Source organism: Calcarisporiella thermophila, assembly GCF_041956535.1.
Source record: "Calcarisporiella thermophila strain CBS 279.70 unplaced genomic scaffold VTP21scaffold_9, whole genome shotgun sequence".
Taxonomy (NCBI): Eukaryota; Fungi; Calcarisporiellomycota; class Calcarisporiellomycetes; order Calcarisporiellales; family Calcarisporiellaceae; genus Calcarisporiella; species Calcarisporiella thermophila.
In genome coordinates, this window is record NW_027192199.1 from 915,996 (window position 1) to 932,508 (window position 16,513).

General features: G+C 37.9%; 5 protein-coding genes and 1 non-coding gene across 6 annotated transcripts; 4 read left to right on the plus strand and 2 right to left on the minus strand.

Moving 5' to 3' along the window:
* The first annotated feature begins 14 nt into the window (after positions 1-14).
* VTP21DRAFT_t130 lies at positions 15-87 on the plus strand. Its single transcript has one exon. It is a non-coding gene; the product is annotated as a tRNA-Thr (tRNA).
* Positions 88-851: 764 nt separating this feature from the next.
* Positions 852-1,924, minus strand: VTP21DRAFT_11737 (uncharacterized protein; the record flags this gene model as incomplete). The annotated part of the gene is made up of 3 exons (XM_069391214.1): positions 852-1,173; positions 1,279-1,314; positions 1,386-1,924. The coding sequence occupies 3 exons, from the start codon at positions 1,922-1,924 to the stop codon at positions 852-854; spliced, it is 897 nt and encodes a 298-aa protein (XP_069252368.1).
* A 709-nt stretch (positions 1,925-2,633) lies between these two features.
* VTP21DRAFT_11738 (uncharacterized protein) lies at positions 2,634-3,161 on the minus strand (the record flags this gene model as incomplete). The annotated part of the gene is made up of 1 exon (XM_069391215.1): positions 2,634-3,161. One exon carries the CDS (start codon positions 3,159-3,161, stop codon positions 2,634-2,636), a length of 528 nt encoding a protein of 175 aa, XP_069252369.1.
* Positions 3,162-3,692: 531 nt separating this feature from the next.
* Positions 3,693-4,433, plus strand: VTP21DRAFT_11739 (uncharacterized protein; the record flags this gene model as incomplete). Its single annotated transcript, XM_069391216.1, has 2 exons — positions 3,693-3,775; positions 4,166-4,433. 2 exons carry the CDS (start codon positions 3,693-3,695, stop codon positions 4,431-4,433), a joined length of 351 nt encoding a protein of 116 aa, XP_069252370.1.
* A 4,491-nt stretch (positions 4,434-8,924) lies between these two features.
* VTP21DRAFT_11740 (uncharacterized protein) lies at positions 8,925-10,384 on the plus strand (the record flags this gene model as incomplete). The annotated part of the gene is made up of 2 exons (XM_069391218.1): positions 8,925-9,706; positions 10,288-10,384. 2 exons carry the CDS (start codon positions 8,925-8,927, stop codon positions 10,382-10,384), a joined length of 879 nt encoding a protein of 292 aa, XP_069252371.1.
* Positions 10,385-12,219: 1,835 nt separating this feature from the next.
* Positions 12,220-14,350, plus strand: VTP21DRAFT_11741 (uncharacterized protein; the record flags this gene model as incomplete). The annotated part of the gene is made up of 2 exons (XM_069391219.1): positions 12,220-12,888; positions 12,950-14,350. The coding sequence occupies 2 exons, from the start codon at positions 12,220-12,222 to the stop codon at positions 14,348-14,350; spliced, it is 2,070 nt and encodes a 689-aa protein (XP_069252372.1).
* Between the last annotated feature and the right edge of the window lie 2,163 nt (positions 14,351-16,513).

Genomic DNA, 16,513 nt, shown 5'->3' on the forward strand with positions numbered 1-16,513 from the left:
ATTATCAGAAATAGGCTTCTATGGCTCAGCTGGCAGAGCGTCTGCCTAGTAAGCAGAAGGTCCTGAGTTCGATTCTCAGTGGAAGCATCTTCATTTTCTTTTTCAATTGCTTTTGTACCACAAGTTCGAATATCAAAAACGAATTACATACACTAGAATATGAAATATTATTAGTGATTTTATCAAACAATGATATGATAGGGTTAATATACTGATTATGTTTGACTAAAATTATATTTATATTGTAACACATATCCAACTCCTGGATCTATTGCTCTTACAGAGAACCTATAAGAAAGCGTTTCTTTTTCAAACATTCAGTAAATATGTACGGGTCCATACTATTCCATTTTAACCAAAATGTTGCCGAAGAATGAATCCGGTGTTGCCAGAGCTGGACTATCTAGGAGTTTATTTACAATGAGACTCTAAGTATTCAAGTTAGAGGTGACTATAATACGAAAAATAAGACCAAGACGCTTGTGTCGCCTCAGTGCAGCCCCAATAAAACAAAGACTCAACTTATTTTGTTAAGTTTGATCTATCATTTAGCAATGGATTTACCCAGAGAATAATGCGATTATTGTAACAAATGCATCATTTCGAACACTGTTTTCTCCTCATCATCTTTTAAATCTACTCATCATTCTAGTATCCTTAGGAAGAAATGCATTAACAGCATTCAGACACTCACTGATGATCAAACAATCCTTCTAGGATTTGTAAAAAAATAAAATAAAATAAAATAAAAAAATTTGGAGACAATTTCTAATTTTTGAGTAGGAAATCAAAAAAAGAGAGCTCGTAGATGTTCAGACGAAACAAAAAGGGCTTTCTTCCTGGAGTCGTGTCTATTTACGGTGGCACCAGTATACATCAATTTGAAATGGGTAGAGTAATTTCCCATCTTCATTATATTCCAAGTCTGATGCCTCGTCTATGATGCGGCGAGATTCACGCAGCACTTCCTCAAGCTTATCTTGAGGAAGACAAGAAATGTAACTGCGGCTGCGAATGCCCTGAATTATATTTTCAGGTGTGTAGGGGATTTTGGTATGATAGGCAGCATACTGTAATGGAGAAAAGATCTCCGTAATCTCGGGGGACGAAAATACCTGTTTCCAGGTGTTTCTAAAATTTTGAGGGACTCCGATTGAAAATTGTTGATAGTAGCTAAGGGAAAAATAAAATAATGAGTCGAAGTATGCGGAACATGGTCGATATTCTACGTTATTTGGTGGAGGGCCATGAGAGCTATCCAGATTAATGGCAACTTACTCTCTAAGCTTCTTAACCCAGCTTATCGATCTATCCCTATTCATAATAAAACATTAACATTGTTCGCACTATCCGAACAATTGAAGAAGTCAGTTATGTATATTTACTCCACGTTCCAAATCAAGCCAAGTCCCCCTCCTGGCTTAAGTACTCTACGAATTTCCTTTAACGCTTGCTCGTCGTCAAACCAATGAAATGCTTGGGCCACAAAAACAGCATCAACCTCTTCATTGCCTAGAGGGATCTCCCAAGCTGTCCCTTCTTTCACCTCTACTTCTGGAAGCGTCTTCCGAAGAATGTCGCGCATGGATGGAACCGGCTCAACGGCAGTGATGCAGAGGTTACGCTCAGCAAGAGCACGAGTGAACTTACCTGTGCCTGCACCGAGGTCAAGGACTCTAGCCTGTGGGGAGATGTCAAATTCCTTCAAAAGCCGGTCCACAGCGGCTGGAAAGTAAGTGGGACGAGCCGCTTCATAGTCAGCCACATGTTTTTCGAAGCCTTCGAGGGCAACCGTATTCACTTTCGATTTAATCTCAACCATTGTATTAAGGTTCTGGGAATAGATATGATTGACTTTAAATGCAGCGAGTCTATTGATTCCAGGTCGATAAGTAATGCGACAGATGATTGATAAACCCTTCATTAACAAATTAGAATTTTTCGCCACTTCAGAGGTTCAAGCAGATTATGGAAAAGCTGAAGTTATTACTAACTTTTTGTTAGCCTGGATGAGTAGGAATGTACAACTAAAATAACTATTAGGGGAGAGAGGGCTATGAAAGTTATTTTCGAGAATTGTGTCCTTATGCCTAGAACAAGGGGGGCTATTAGTCACTTTTGCGCAAGGATTTAGATCACTTGATTGTACAAATAGCAATTCCAAAAAAAGACGATATAACTGCGTCAAAACCGGATTCTCAAGAAGAGGGAACTCTAAACACCGATACACTGCATTCACCTCTTCTTCCTATATTTTTTTTCTCTCTATCTGTGTTCAACTCTATGGAGCATACGGCGAGAGCCGAGTGTAAGTGACATTGCTCTGTGTTATTAGGATCAAGGTAGCTACCGTTTTAACAATGAGCTAACTAGAGGCTCCAGCCCAAGGGACATAGCCGATACTATATTGAATTCTCCACCGAAGGTACACTTGATTTTCAATAGCACTGCATTAGTCTTTCTCCGTGATAGTACATGCTTGTCGCGCAAGGAAGTGCAGTTTTAGCTGGTGATATATTGGGTGACATCTATTGTCCTGTATTTGGATTAAGTTTGGCAGTATTATACACGAACACACACAGCCGATTTATATTAGAGTACGATTAAATGCGATGTAAGAAAATATAGTACAGCTAACCATTATTGACCCCAACCACTTTTTTTAATGAGCGGGCCATCTCCTCCTTAGCTAATTGGAGCATGTTTTCCTTGCTCTTGAGAGCATCCTTGCGGATTGCCTCAAGCTCGAGTTGTATGGCCCCTCGCTGCTCAGAAGCTAGACACATATCCACTCGGATGGCTAATCTGTCTACCGTTGCAATTATCCTATCGAATCTCTCAGTGATTGATTCTGTGGTGGATTCATAGGCGGTCATGAGCTGGTCGGTGGTTCGAGGGCCCATCAAGCCAGCTGCCTGCTCCACTTCCGAGAAGAGGAGTGACTGTTTCTTATTAGAATGATTAGAGGTTGTAGTAGGAGAGGTGGAGGAATTGAGCTCAGACTCGAAATCTTCCTTGAAGTCAGTGAGCATGTGCTTAATGTGAGAAATGCAAGCCATGACTTCATCAAACCGCTGTGATTGCTCAGGAGTAAGGTTGCAGTCGTTGGATGCTCTGGAAGGCGGTAGTGGTGATGTTGGGGTTACTGTTGTGGATGACATGATGTCGGGTCTGATTATTCTAGTGCCTCAGCCGATGGAGACAATACAAGGAAATGAGCTGGAAAAAAAATGGGCAATTGTAATTAATTTGAGAGAAAAAGCAAAAATATAAGCGATGGAGATTGTTTGACCACGTGCGATTGAGAGCGATGGGGAAGAAAACAGGGCGCAAAGATAAGGACAAGCTGAAGGGAAAATCTTATGGATCAATTCTCGAAGGCCAGTCTTATATTGAAAGGTTTATTGGAAAAAAGAAAATTTACGGGAAAATGATTGTCAGTAGCACTCCCTTGGGGATTCGTTACACACGCGACTAAAATTTTTCCCTTTTTGACTCGGTGTCTCCGGGCGGTCACAATCCTTCCAACACATGCACTCAGCTGCTCTTGACTGGAAATTATTTGAGCCTTTTGGCTGCATTTGCCAACGGCGGCTGTGCGAGAGTGAGCTAAATTAGAAGTGAGCTGCGCATGAATTCTCTCTTCCTGGAAGTCCAGCGGTGCTCCTCGTCATTGCGTATTGCCCAACCTTATGCCCGCGCTCTCTAGCTTATCACGTCTATCCATGCCGCATAGCCTGCCCTCTGCACTCCTGGCGAGGTGGCTAGTGCCAAGGTTAGCGAGGTCTTGGGTGCAGGTCGAGTAGGCTATCCCATGTGAATATGGATCATAAGAGTTTAACCGGGTTCACCCCGCTTTCTTCCCCCATCCAAAGTGGCTGGCACCATGATTGCGGAGCCGAACAGTCAGTGGCTCTATGGTGCCTGGCGCAGCTGGATAAGAGTTTACTAGAATTTAGTGCGAGACTTCTGAAGAGAAAACTTCGCACACACTAATTTCCGGGGAGTGAAATCGCTCTCACTCAGCTGAGATCGAGGGGAGCAACCAGGCTTCAATAAACAATGTCAGCGACGGCTAATTTTTTTCCCTTACCCAAATTGTAGCCAGTCGATTGTAGAGATGGCACTTGGAATGGCTTTAAACGGAACTACTCTTCTGATCCAGATCAGACTTGCACATTCACATTGCGATCAGTGGATGTGACGCAATGGTAGATAATCCAATGGAAATGGTGCCCCCATACCTCTATTATGTTGACCAATGGAGATTCAGGTTACCCTTTCGGGTATCCTGGCAGAATCCCATAGTAACTTCGGTAAAAGATTTACACTCCTCTCCCGTTTGGGACAAGGGGCGCACTGGCCGTTTTGGGCATGAACGATTCTCCTTAGTGCCTCGAACTACTGCTGAGGGCCCGTTTCTACTAGGGTGATCGATACTCGATGATCATATGCACTGCTTTTTACTTTATCTATTGCGTCATGATTGTACAGAAAGTGGATAGGATGGAGAGGAACGTTCGAACGAATTGAGTAAAGTGGTTCGAGAAGCTCTAGAAAGGAACCTCTTCCTTCAATAGGGCAATTCAATATATCTCCTTGTTGATAAATAAATTTGTTTGCAACAAGCTTGAATCGAGTGTTATCGATTACAAAGCTTAATCCTTGATTTTGGCATAGATCAAGTAAGTTGACGAGTTTTAAGCCTCTTGGGCAAATATTTTAAGATATCGCTGTCCACTTGTCCCTGAAAGGTAAACGAATACTTTTGAGATTGAGGAATGCTAGTAAAATACACTTGAGAGGTTACGAATCATAGAATGAACATGAAATGGTTTTAATCCGTGCGGGTACCTAGTTATTAGGAGGATTAGGAGTAAAGGGCAACTCCATTTCTCTGTTATCATTGCATTAATTTACTATGGAATCTTGATAAAATTATTCAAATACATCTAAATAATTCCAACGACTCAATGTAAATATACCACTTCTACTAGAGAAAATGAAACAAATAATTAGAGTAAATGAAAGTGAGACCAATAGCGCAAATGAACATGGCACTCTATTTCATAATATCATATTAAGAGCATCCGCCATTTTCAGCAAACACTTTGCCTTGACACTAATGTATTTTTTATTACTTCGAAGCACAGCTTTCATAAATACTTTTGTGACGTAATAATTTATTCAAATTATTTGTAGATATAATAAGAAATCAGCCCTCAACAAACAAGAAATTGATGCACTGAGTTCTATTCTCAGTTTTCACCAGAGTTAAGAATTCACTAATCTGATTCTTAAAATTCTGTGGGGTTAGGAAACTTTATTAAATTCTAGAATAGGGCATACTACTATAGCTACTGACTCCTCTTGAGAAAGGCCAGTTGAATTTAATTTTAGATTTTGCAAAAAAATAAAACAAGCTAATTTGGAATAGCCATGAATTAGAAAGTCAATATCGACGAAGTTGAACTCCTATTTAAAGAATGAAATAGAGTGATTCCTTAGAGAGCACCATGAAAGTCACCAATGCAAATCAGATAGGCACTGTAACTTCAAGACCTAGTTAGCTACCATGGCAATAAGTGTGTATTTTTTATATTGGATTTCATTTATTTCTTGAAATCAACAAAAAAAAAGTTATATGTTAGTAAGAAAAGGAGTTGTGATAAAGATTTACTATTATACAAGCAATGATACATCAGAATGCTATTGAACAGCAAATCTTTATATACTTCGGAATATATGACAAATTATACTGACAATTGAGGAGCTAGGATAAAATAGGGTATCGTGTGCGGAACCGGATATTTCCAACCGAAGTTATTGAATCAATATAATTTAGTTTTCCAATCTGGTGTCATTGTAAGATAACCCGTTTATAACACAGAATAATACCGCTCAAAATTCTATATTATAGCACATTATCATACTGTATTATTTAATAGAGCAATATCCAGAGATAATTTATATAATAATGGGGATACATTTTAAAAAATTATATAGCAATTTTGGATGACTATTTGGCAAAGGTGTATGCATAGGTTAACCCGAAACTCTCATAATCATGAAAATCATAAAGCCAATGAAAATGGGAACGAAAATGATCAAACATATCAGGCTAATTTTCATATATTTCCTATGACATTTTGGACAAAATATTCGGGTCCCATAGTGTTTCCGATGAGATTTCTTTCTGTGGTGCATACATACCATTCGGTCGCAATTACAGCATTTGTCTATAGCTATATTAGGACATGACAGCTCCACTTGACAACGCTGCACAGTCACGGTCCACCCCTGAGAGTACTGTGGAGCATAGTATAAGGATGATGGATGGTTCATTTTACCCCAAGGTTCCAAGATATTTAGCATTAGCAGCAGGTTAAATACTGCTAGAGCGGCGGAGTTAATAATAATATTTAATGCGTAGAAGCATTGTATAGCGTTGAATATAAGGCAAATTTAGAGTTGAAATCTCAGACACAATCTTAGAATAAGAGCGAGAGGTAAGACTTTTTCTTAATAAAGATTTTTTTGTTCTACTTGTCTGAGCGTGACCGTTGGTAATTACAAGCATCCATTAGTACTCAGATTCGACGTTCAACGTTCCGCAGTTCTCGGTAACAATGCTGTGTTTTGGGGTGAATGGTTACAAAAAGAACACAAAATTTTCAGCTTGGTAATATCAATCACAAAAATCATACTGGTTACCCTAAGCCGATAGAACACTTTCTAGATGAAAGAATGCCAGGCGTAAATTAGAGCTTGTATCCATATACTCTTAAATAACTCTATGAAAATATTTTTTTTGTGCCTAATCCAAATCTCTGAAACTCTTTTGACAATATAAATGGTTACAAGGGGGATGACACAAGTTATTTGACTAGTTAATATTAATGAATTACTAAGCTTCGAATTGTACTCTAACATATTGATGTATGATAATAGCGTCATTTTCTTTCCTGTTAGTATTCCTTTGAGCAATTGTAAAACAGGTTAAAACCTTCATGCATATTTTTTCCTTAACATCCTTTCTGAATGAAATTTGAACTGCCGTATTTATGTATGCTATTGAGAGTAGTCCAAATAGCTTAAAATATATAAAGTGGATAGATTCATGTATTTCTTACTTTGAATTATTTTCATATAATAAAACTTTCAAAATTTTAATTGCCGTACTTTTCATTTCGCAAGATCTACTGTAAACTTCCAGAAAAATTATATATATTTTCACCGTCAACAAAGTCGGATGCTCGTTGATTACAGAGATACTTCTAATTTAAATGTCTATGCATTTTATGGTGCAGATTTTGTACCAAACTCATCAAACTTATCAAATTATACACAGCTACATCCCCTTTAGGTTAGTTTAGGTACGACGTGCTTTGATATATTGTAAAGCCAAAAAAAATTAATGGTTCCCAATTGAGTTTGATAATAAATAGTGCCCGCTTATCTGATAAATATCCCCTGCTCTACCAATATCAAGAAGGGATCAAAGGGATGTAGTATGCCAAGCATCAATGACAATAATAGTTTAATGGAGAAATAGAGCAATGCATGGCCCTTGTTTGGAGTAGATTCTGAGTTTATATCTCAACAATTACATCATCAATCACCCGCAGCAATTGTAGAACAATGCACAATAGTGGAAGGGAGAAAGTCTTCAATATCGTAGCGTTGAGGCAGAGGAAGCTGTCAATGAACTGGTAGCATAATCAAGATCATCTCCAGCCCTTTAAATGAGTTCCACTCTTATTAACATGCTATTTATCTTAAAATTACCATTAGGTCTTCATTTGTTACATAGTATTATATTGTGAAATACTCTCGATTTTTTAATGTGCTGTAAATATCTGTGGCTTTTGGGCTTGATGAAAAACCTGCAAGAGGGATTTTAATCAAGTTTTAAAACTTTGCGATTTCAGGAAAAGAAGGGATGGATCGTATATAAAAGCCCAATTGATACACTTAGTAAGCAAACTTTCAGAATAGCATTCCGACCGGCTTACACGTCCATATAAATGCTTTATGCATAAGTTTAATTCATCGAGAACGGTTTCCGGTGTGTCTTGTTTCAATTTGCAATTTAATTGCAAAACCTTGCGAACACAGACCAAGCACGAATCTGGTCTCTGTTAACTGAGTTGTAAATGGTGTTTTAGATTTCCCCTCAGTTTCTTACCCAACCCTTCCACTGATCGTCGCTGCATTATGCCACTCCTAGTACGCTAACTAAACTACCTCATCTGAGACTTTCAATACGTTATGATTAGAAAGGGTCATCAGGAAGAGTAGCCTCGTTGATTTTGGTCTCAGTATACTAGGTGTACAGACGAAGAGATAGAAGAGGCGAGATGATAGCTTGCATGATTCTTCAAAGTACAATTGGTCAAATTTTCAACTGAAGGCCAAATAAGAAGGAATGACGTTTACCAATTGATATTTCTCTTTATTCCTCTGCATCCAATTGAGACAATCATTATATTGCGCTTCACCATAACAATTCGTGGCTGGCAGAATCAAAATACTTGAGAACCAGCTTCTTCCGTATATTTCTCTGATAGAAACGAGGTATCAAACCAACTGTGCATTACTAGGACTAAAAGTCTTTAGAAGCGGTTTCCAATAACCAGCTTGAATTTCATTGGGAAATCCGATATCGAACAGTGTGAAAATTAGATCGTCAATTAAAATGATTGAACCTACTTTGGGTGGCGAAACTTCGATATTAAATCTAGCATATTTTGTTTGGTGTAACAAATCGAGCAACTCAGTCTAAAACCTCAGTAACCTATTGTGCGAACATATATAATAGTTAGATTCTCATTCTCCTACCCGTAGCTTCCACATCCATTATTTTCTATTTTCTTTTTCATCGTTTCCCCTAAGGTTCAATACCTTCTCCCATTCTTTAAATCATGGCCGCTTTTGATCGATTCTATATTGGAATCCTTGCCTCTGTCATTACATCGTGTCTTGTGAATATTCGCATATTTATCGCTAGATACAGACTCTTCTACACTAAGGCGGGGATCGCCCATTTCCTCTCCAATATTTTTGCGATGGTTGCTGCCATGAACTTGGCCGTGAACGAGTCTATTCATAACGATTCATGCACTTTGGAACTAGGGTTTGGATGCGCTTTGGTACATGCCTCTAAGCTATTAAACCATCTCATTCTCTTTTGGCGCTGCCATGTTGTCACCAATCAACACCCTTTCACGAAATACGCCTTCTACATGCTGGTTCTGTGCAAAATGGGCGCTGTCTCGACCCATTGTGCTATAATGCAACCCTTCTATGATAGTGTAGCCCGCCTCTGCCTTGACAAGTTAGAGCCTATATCCACGCTTCTCACTTTCGTTCTCGACATGGTCGCTGATTTCTCACTGACTACATTGTTCATGGTCAAAATTTACGACCAAATCTGTCAGAGCAACCGCTACACTTGTGGCCCCGCGTCGAAGATGCAACGACTCTTCCATGAATACGTTTTTGAAGCAGTCCCGATGCTATGTCTCTCCATGTGCCTCAACGGCATTATCATATCCAACATACTTGCAGAATACACTCTGATTGTCATATACTCCGATCTTATCGTACAACTGCGTCTCACAAATGATTTGCTTGTTCTCAACCGCCTAGCAGATATTTCCTCCTCTAATGGACAAACATCCAATTACAGCCAAGATCACTCCTCGTACCGAAAATCCCACCTACAAGACTCTCTCTCGTGTTCAGATACTTCACGCCCCCCTGTCTTCTCTCAGTGTCCTTAATTGAATTTCTTGAAGTTACTCTGGTAGATCTGCCAATCTACCTCTCTGTAAATGTTATTTTCTCTCTATGTATATTTTTATATGCTTCAACAGCAACAACACCATGTTTTTTGTTTATTTTGAACCCATTCAGACTTATTCCAAAGTTAATATAGTTTGTTACTAATAATAATAACCACTATTTACTTGAGTAATTTGCATTTATACGCTGAGTAGGTAGCTCTCTATTCTGTTTCACATTGTAGGGAAATCATAGAAAGTAAAGAGCGGAGCTCGATATTTTAAATATGACATATAATTCATAGAATGATGGACACATTGATAACTGTGTATATTTTAAGCATTGTTTGAACTTGATAGAGTCATTGCTTGCTAATTGATTTAACCCTATAAAATTAGATTTATATATATTATATATATTATTTGGGATAATTTCTTCGACTGGACGACTTGAAATGATAGAGATATCGATATTTTATGCATGATCCTCATTTTGAATAAGCCAGTCGATGAATGGTACCTTTACACCCGTCGTGGCTGAAAATCGCTTTACTGATACGCTGGAATCCGCTATTAATGATCCTAATTTGATCGTCTGAAAATGCAAGATCTTCCTCATATAGAACGGGCAATTTTTTGATAAGCGACGAAGTTAGGAAAATAGCAATTGAGGTTTGGTAGAACTTGTACGCGGTGTAATATTGATAACAATGACGAAGAGGTGAAGACGGTACAATGGTTAATTACCCTACAGATTAGGGGCAATTTGAAGCCTGGATTATCTTTTGAAAAATGAAATGGTCTGCAGAACAGAGAGTTGACAAATTAATTGAGAATATAATCAAGAGGAATTTTTTCTATTCTGTGCCTATTATTAATGAAAATAGGAGTGACTCTGTAGAGCCAAGCCTTCAGATATTTCATTAATCACTCAGCCCTGACGTGTCAATGAACGGACAATGCCACCTGTAATGAAAACAGGTTAGTATTAAAATACAATATTGCATGGGAGGGGTGATGTACTTCGAGATAACTCTCGAACCCCTCCTCATGAGAAACATCATTTGATCAGGTACATTAGCCAGGGTACTCCTTAAGTTTATTATGAGGTTTGAGATCAGGCATTACTTCTTAAGCCAAGAATAATTAACTACTATTTTGTTTCTTTTTCTTCCTTCCATGGGTGAATTTGATTATTTTATTGTCTTTTGTGATCCAAACTCATGTTGGACGTATAAGCTGCCAAATCGTGTGAAGTCAAATGACGCTTAGGCAACGCTCGGTAAAAAATGGTACCAACAGGCATATTATCGAGCTTATACGCTCTCACAATCTACTAGTCTCTTATTAGATAATCGAGTTCATAAATCGCTGTGCTTAATTATTGGGCTACTTTCATCCTCAGGAATATATTCATCATTCCTCTCTTGTGGGCACAGCATTGCTAACGAGACAGCAAATAATATTGATATTCGAATACATTGTTGGGTTTATATTAAAATTCCATTGCACTTTTAAGTTTGATGAATTAGGTTTTCTGTAACCTCTTCCTACGAACAAATTAATGAGCATTTATTCAAGCTGATGCGTAAGATTGAGTATAAAGTCCCTTTTGAGCTCAAGAAATATCAAATACAATAATTGAAGCTTCAAATTTAAGCCACCATGGGCATGCATTCAAACTACACTTTGCATACACTAGCAAACCTTTGTAAAACATCAATCATTTGAAAATAGTACATGGCTAACTATTAAAAGGTCGTACAAACATTTTAACCTATATTAGATTTATTAATATCTAATCGAAGCATGGAGCAGGGTCGTGTAATGTACTAAGTGAGTGTACCAATTATTAATGTTAGTTAGACCGAAACGTAACCAGGGACACCCGGAGTGCAACACAGAGGGCGACAGTGGTTTCTTTAGTGCAAGCTAACCCTTCTTCTTAATTATGTATTGCACTCTCAAAATGAGTGAATTCAAATGCGGATTGTTCTTTCTTTTCTAGATCTTCGTTTTTCGTTTAATAATTAGGCAGTACCATTGATCAGGCACCTTTTTCATTGTGCAGCCTACACCCATCGTGGCTGACCTTGATTACATTTTTTTAACCAGGAAAAAATTTTGGGTGTGTGGCATTTAGGAGACGCAATTGTGTTGCAATTCCTAAAACGATAAATCTTTTCTCACATTCTGTTGGGGATATATTGACGGATAAGCGATATTGAAGGAAAAGTTGACAAGTTGGAGAAGGATTGGATTGATTTTATAAATGATGTTTATTTGCACTCTGTTGGTCTTGTTTCAGTTCTCTGTAAGGCACTTATAGATCATATCGAAATAAAAAGGTATATAAAGACATGCAAATGCCCACTCTTACAACGAAAGTCAGTTTACAATCATTTTTATGTTTATCCTTTGAACCAACAACATAATGCATACTACATTCCTTTTTACACTCCTTATTCTGGCTACAATGTGCAAGTCTCGGCCTATAGCGCAGCGAGAGGCCCCCAGTATATTGAATGTCGGCAAAACACAAGAAGGGCTAGAGAAAGTTCTTCAACCTATGTGTTTTGAGATAAACTCATACTTGGATCCGGAATCTCGCAAAAGTTGGCCTTGCGAGCCATTGACATTTGAAAATGCGGCTATAACAGAAAGAGAATTTACTCGCCGTCAACAAAAAGATAACGCGACAGATATCAGCAATCAAATACAAGTCCAGTTTAAGTGCAACGAGGTGCCAGACAAGCAATGCAATAAAGCAAAAAAAGAATTTGAACTCGCTGGCCAAATCTTATCAGCTTCGATCAAGTTCTCGCAACCCATCTTGATTGACGCACAGTACCTCTCCTTCTCTAAAGCTGATCCCACAAAGAACGGATTCCTTGGGTTCGCAGGACCAACACGTGCTCACCCAGTAAAAGATGATGATGGAGTGGTTAGGTTATATCCACAAGCGCTTGTTAAAGAGAGGAATCTCAATGGGACGGATTTTTCGCAGTCTGACATTACAGCTTATTTTAATGCCGATATCCCCTTAAGCTTCATAGATGAGGATCAAACGAAGCCTCAAAATAAGACTGCATTTTTAGAAGTGGTTAGTATTACAGAAAAGATTTACCTTTTTTATCCTTCAACTTATTGATTTATTGATATAGGTTGTTCATGAACTTGTTCATGGTCTTGGATTCGGTTCTTCTTGGAACAACAATATTGCCCCAGGGCAAAAGTTTTTAACTCCTCAGATTATATTTACAAAATCCCCTAATCAATCGATTTCGGTCAGTGGATTTATGGAATCGATTTTTGACCGCTTCCTGGTAACCCTTCCCGAGAATGAACGTCTAACTGAAATCACCAAACAATTGAACCAATTCAACGACGGAAATCCAGTGACCGTTCAAAATGAAGCAGAATTTCAGACTATGTTTTTTAAAAGTCCTCAGGCAGCCATAGCTGAAAAGATGATGAATAAAGCGACTGGCGGTCAAAGTGGTCAAGGAATTGCTTTTGTACCTTCCCAAGATACTGGAGTGAATCAGGTTTTGCTGGAGACTTCCCTCAACCCATACACATTTGGCTCAAGCATCTCGCATGTCGACAAAAAAACTCACCTCAACACCCACGATAGTTTAATGAAGCATAACGCTGACCTTGGCAAGTCTTTTGAACAAACCATCCGCGAGTTTGGGAACCCTGTTGGACCAGAGTTGACTTCTATACTCAAAACAATGGGGTATAAAGTTGAGCCAGCCAGTAAGGAAGAAGTTCTCTTACTAATAGAAAAAGCGAGACAGTTTTCTGCAAATATTCCCAGTGATGGACCTAATCCTAGTGTTAATGACGATGCGAGTCCGGATGCTACTGAGAGTTCAGATACTAGCCCCAGTGTTAGTGAAAGAGGCGGTGGGAACCCAAATGCTAGCGAAAGTTCTGTCGCAATTCCGAGCATTAGACCAAAAGTTAGCACTGATCCTAGGGTTACCGAATTTGCCGGTGAAAGTACCAGCGTTAGAGCAATAGCCAGTGCAAGTACTAGCGTAAAACCGACAACTATTCTAAGTCCTTCCGTTAGTTCGATTAGGGCTAGTACTAGGGTAAACTCAATAGCCAGCACTAGTGTTGGAGCGATCGGTGATGCAAAACCTAGCGTAGGACCGGTAGCTAATGCAAAATCTAGAGTTAGACCGATAATTGATACTAGTCCTAGTGCTAGATCAATTATTGGGGCAAGTACTAGCGTAAGATCAATTGCAAGTCCCAGTGTTGGAGCAATCGGAGGCGTTAAACCTAGCACAAGGCCGGTAGCAAGTGCGAGACCAAGTGTTAGTCCGATAAAGGGTGCTAGTCCTAATGTCAGAGCGGTTGGTGGAACTAAACCTGACGTAAAACCGGAAGCTGATACAAGACCAGGTGTTAGTCCGATAAAAGTCGCTAATTCCAATGTCAGAGCGATTGGTGGAACCAAACCTAACGTAAGGCCGGTAGTTGGTGCAGTACCTCACGTTAGACCGAACACTGGTGTTAATCCCAATGTTGGGCCGATACCCGAGGTTTAACTAAAAGCTAGGCAATTGCCAGTGTTAATGCACTATGACCCAATATTCACAAGAATTATTATGCTGAAGTTATGCTGCTGGCCAGATATCAGCTAAGGAAATAAAAGATACTTACCGAAAATCACTATTTATTTGCAATTATTTTACATGAACTATATTTTTTAGAAATAAAATTTATTTCTAAAAAATATAGTTATCAGACTCTATTTCTACATTAAATGTAGAAATAGCGTCTGATAAAATTGCCCGAAGAATGCTTAAAGATTCAGCTTTATTCTCTTTCTTAGATATTTTTCACTACTTGTTACCAAATATATAAGTATTTATCGAGTGTAAATATATATCAGTATCTATTTAAATTTTCAAATATTGTATTAAAGAGTGGTAAGTTATTATAAAAAGATGGTTCTGATTGTAAAATTCGCAGTAATACAGAAGATTCTACATAAATTGACTAGACCTGCTGCAAATAAATCACCTACGCATCTCCATGTTCTCTTCCCATCGTCAATTGTTACTTCTATAGCTGTTTTTGTATACTATCCGTTCGACATAAGCTTAGCCAATTTTAACCTCAACCTCTCTGAAATACTTTTCAAATAAACAAAAGTTTGCTACGTTACACCATATCAGCGTCCACTAACATCTCCTTTCATCATTGCATCCTGCCCACGCCAACTGCTTTGGAACTGATTGATTTCTTGTTGCTATTGTGACTTATAAAATATTGGTTTTATATGCTTCTTCTATTTAGAAGTTTTTGTTACTAGTGGTTAAAGACTTTGCGAAGAAGTGTATAGATTTAATAAAAACAGCAGATTAGTGTTAATAATAATAATATCATGAGAGCAGAAGAAAATGTTCGATAAAATTTGATTTGGTGTTTATATATAGGAAATCGAGAAAATCAAAATAGATGTTTTCACGAGTAGCAAGATATGCATTATTTTTAGAGAATCTAATCCATGAAAAAGATTTAACCAATAAAACAATATACAACCTCTGGTCCTAAAGAAGTTTTATTTGGCTCGTAGTGGCGCGGTTATGACTGTCTGTATGAAATACTGACATTCCCATAATAGCAATGTCGTGTGCTAGAGAAGGGATATGTTGTAAGTTAGGATAAATAGGCGAATAGTAGCGGTTTCACGGATAGTAGTTTGTTGCAATTTAATATTCCGTAGCGAGACTTTGGTTCAGCCTTCGGATTATATTTTTTGTGTTTACTTTACGTAACTTAGTTATTTTAAGTGTATATATAGTCTTTAGATCTTAGTCTTTCTAAGAACAAGAAGTAGCTAGAACATTATTAGTTTCTTTATATTTTTTTTGATCAATTATTAGATTCTTTGTATTTTCAATCTCTTTTCGAATATCTCCTTAAACTATCTTGAGAACACGAAAGTAGATGTTAGTTGGAAACAGGAAATGTGTGGTAGAAGGGAATTATCTCAACTATCTGAGCGCTATCTCAAGTAGCCTGCTTATTCGTATGCAGATCCGTACTTAAAGAAAGGAGATGTCGAGAACTTGGTATATGAAAATAGAACTCTAAATCCTTGCTTTATTACATAAAAGTTATCACCCTTTTTATAATATTGCTAGATAAAACTATGACTCATAACAAATAGTCAAAGAATAGCTCAATATTCAATAAAACCAAGAAAATCCTCAATAAAACTAAAATATGCATCTTTGAAAGATATCGAATCCCAAAACGCCGTCACAAGCTTGTCCACGTTACTTTATTCTCGTCGTTACAATAATATGTTATGAACCGTGGTGGACTTAACCAATGAGAATCACCTAGCGAGAAGGAAATCTAATCTTTTATTTCAAATCTAATCTTTTCATCTAATTTTTGGAAATCCAATTCTTTAATTTGAGCGTTACCTTTGTTCTACCCTATTCACTTTATGACAAATATTACGTGATATGTGAAATGTTTCTCTTGTTATACCATTCTATCTATTCTACTATTTCCATCTATCTGTTTTCTTATTCTTATATAAGGCTTAACCTTTTAATTCTAATTAATAACAAGTTCCTATCAAGTTTGAGATTTTCGGTGCTATTTCTCCACATTTCCTAAATTCCACATAAAAAATAATGTTACGGGCGAAAGGAGGTTTGTGTGGAGGGGTGTCCGGATCTTTATAAAAA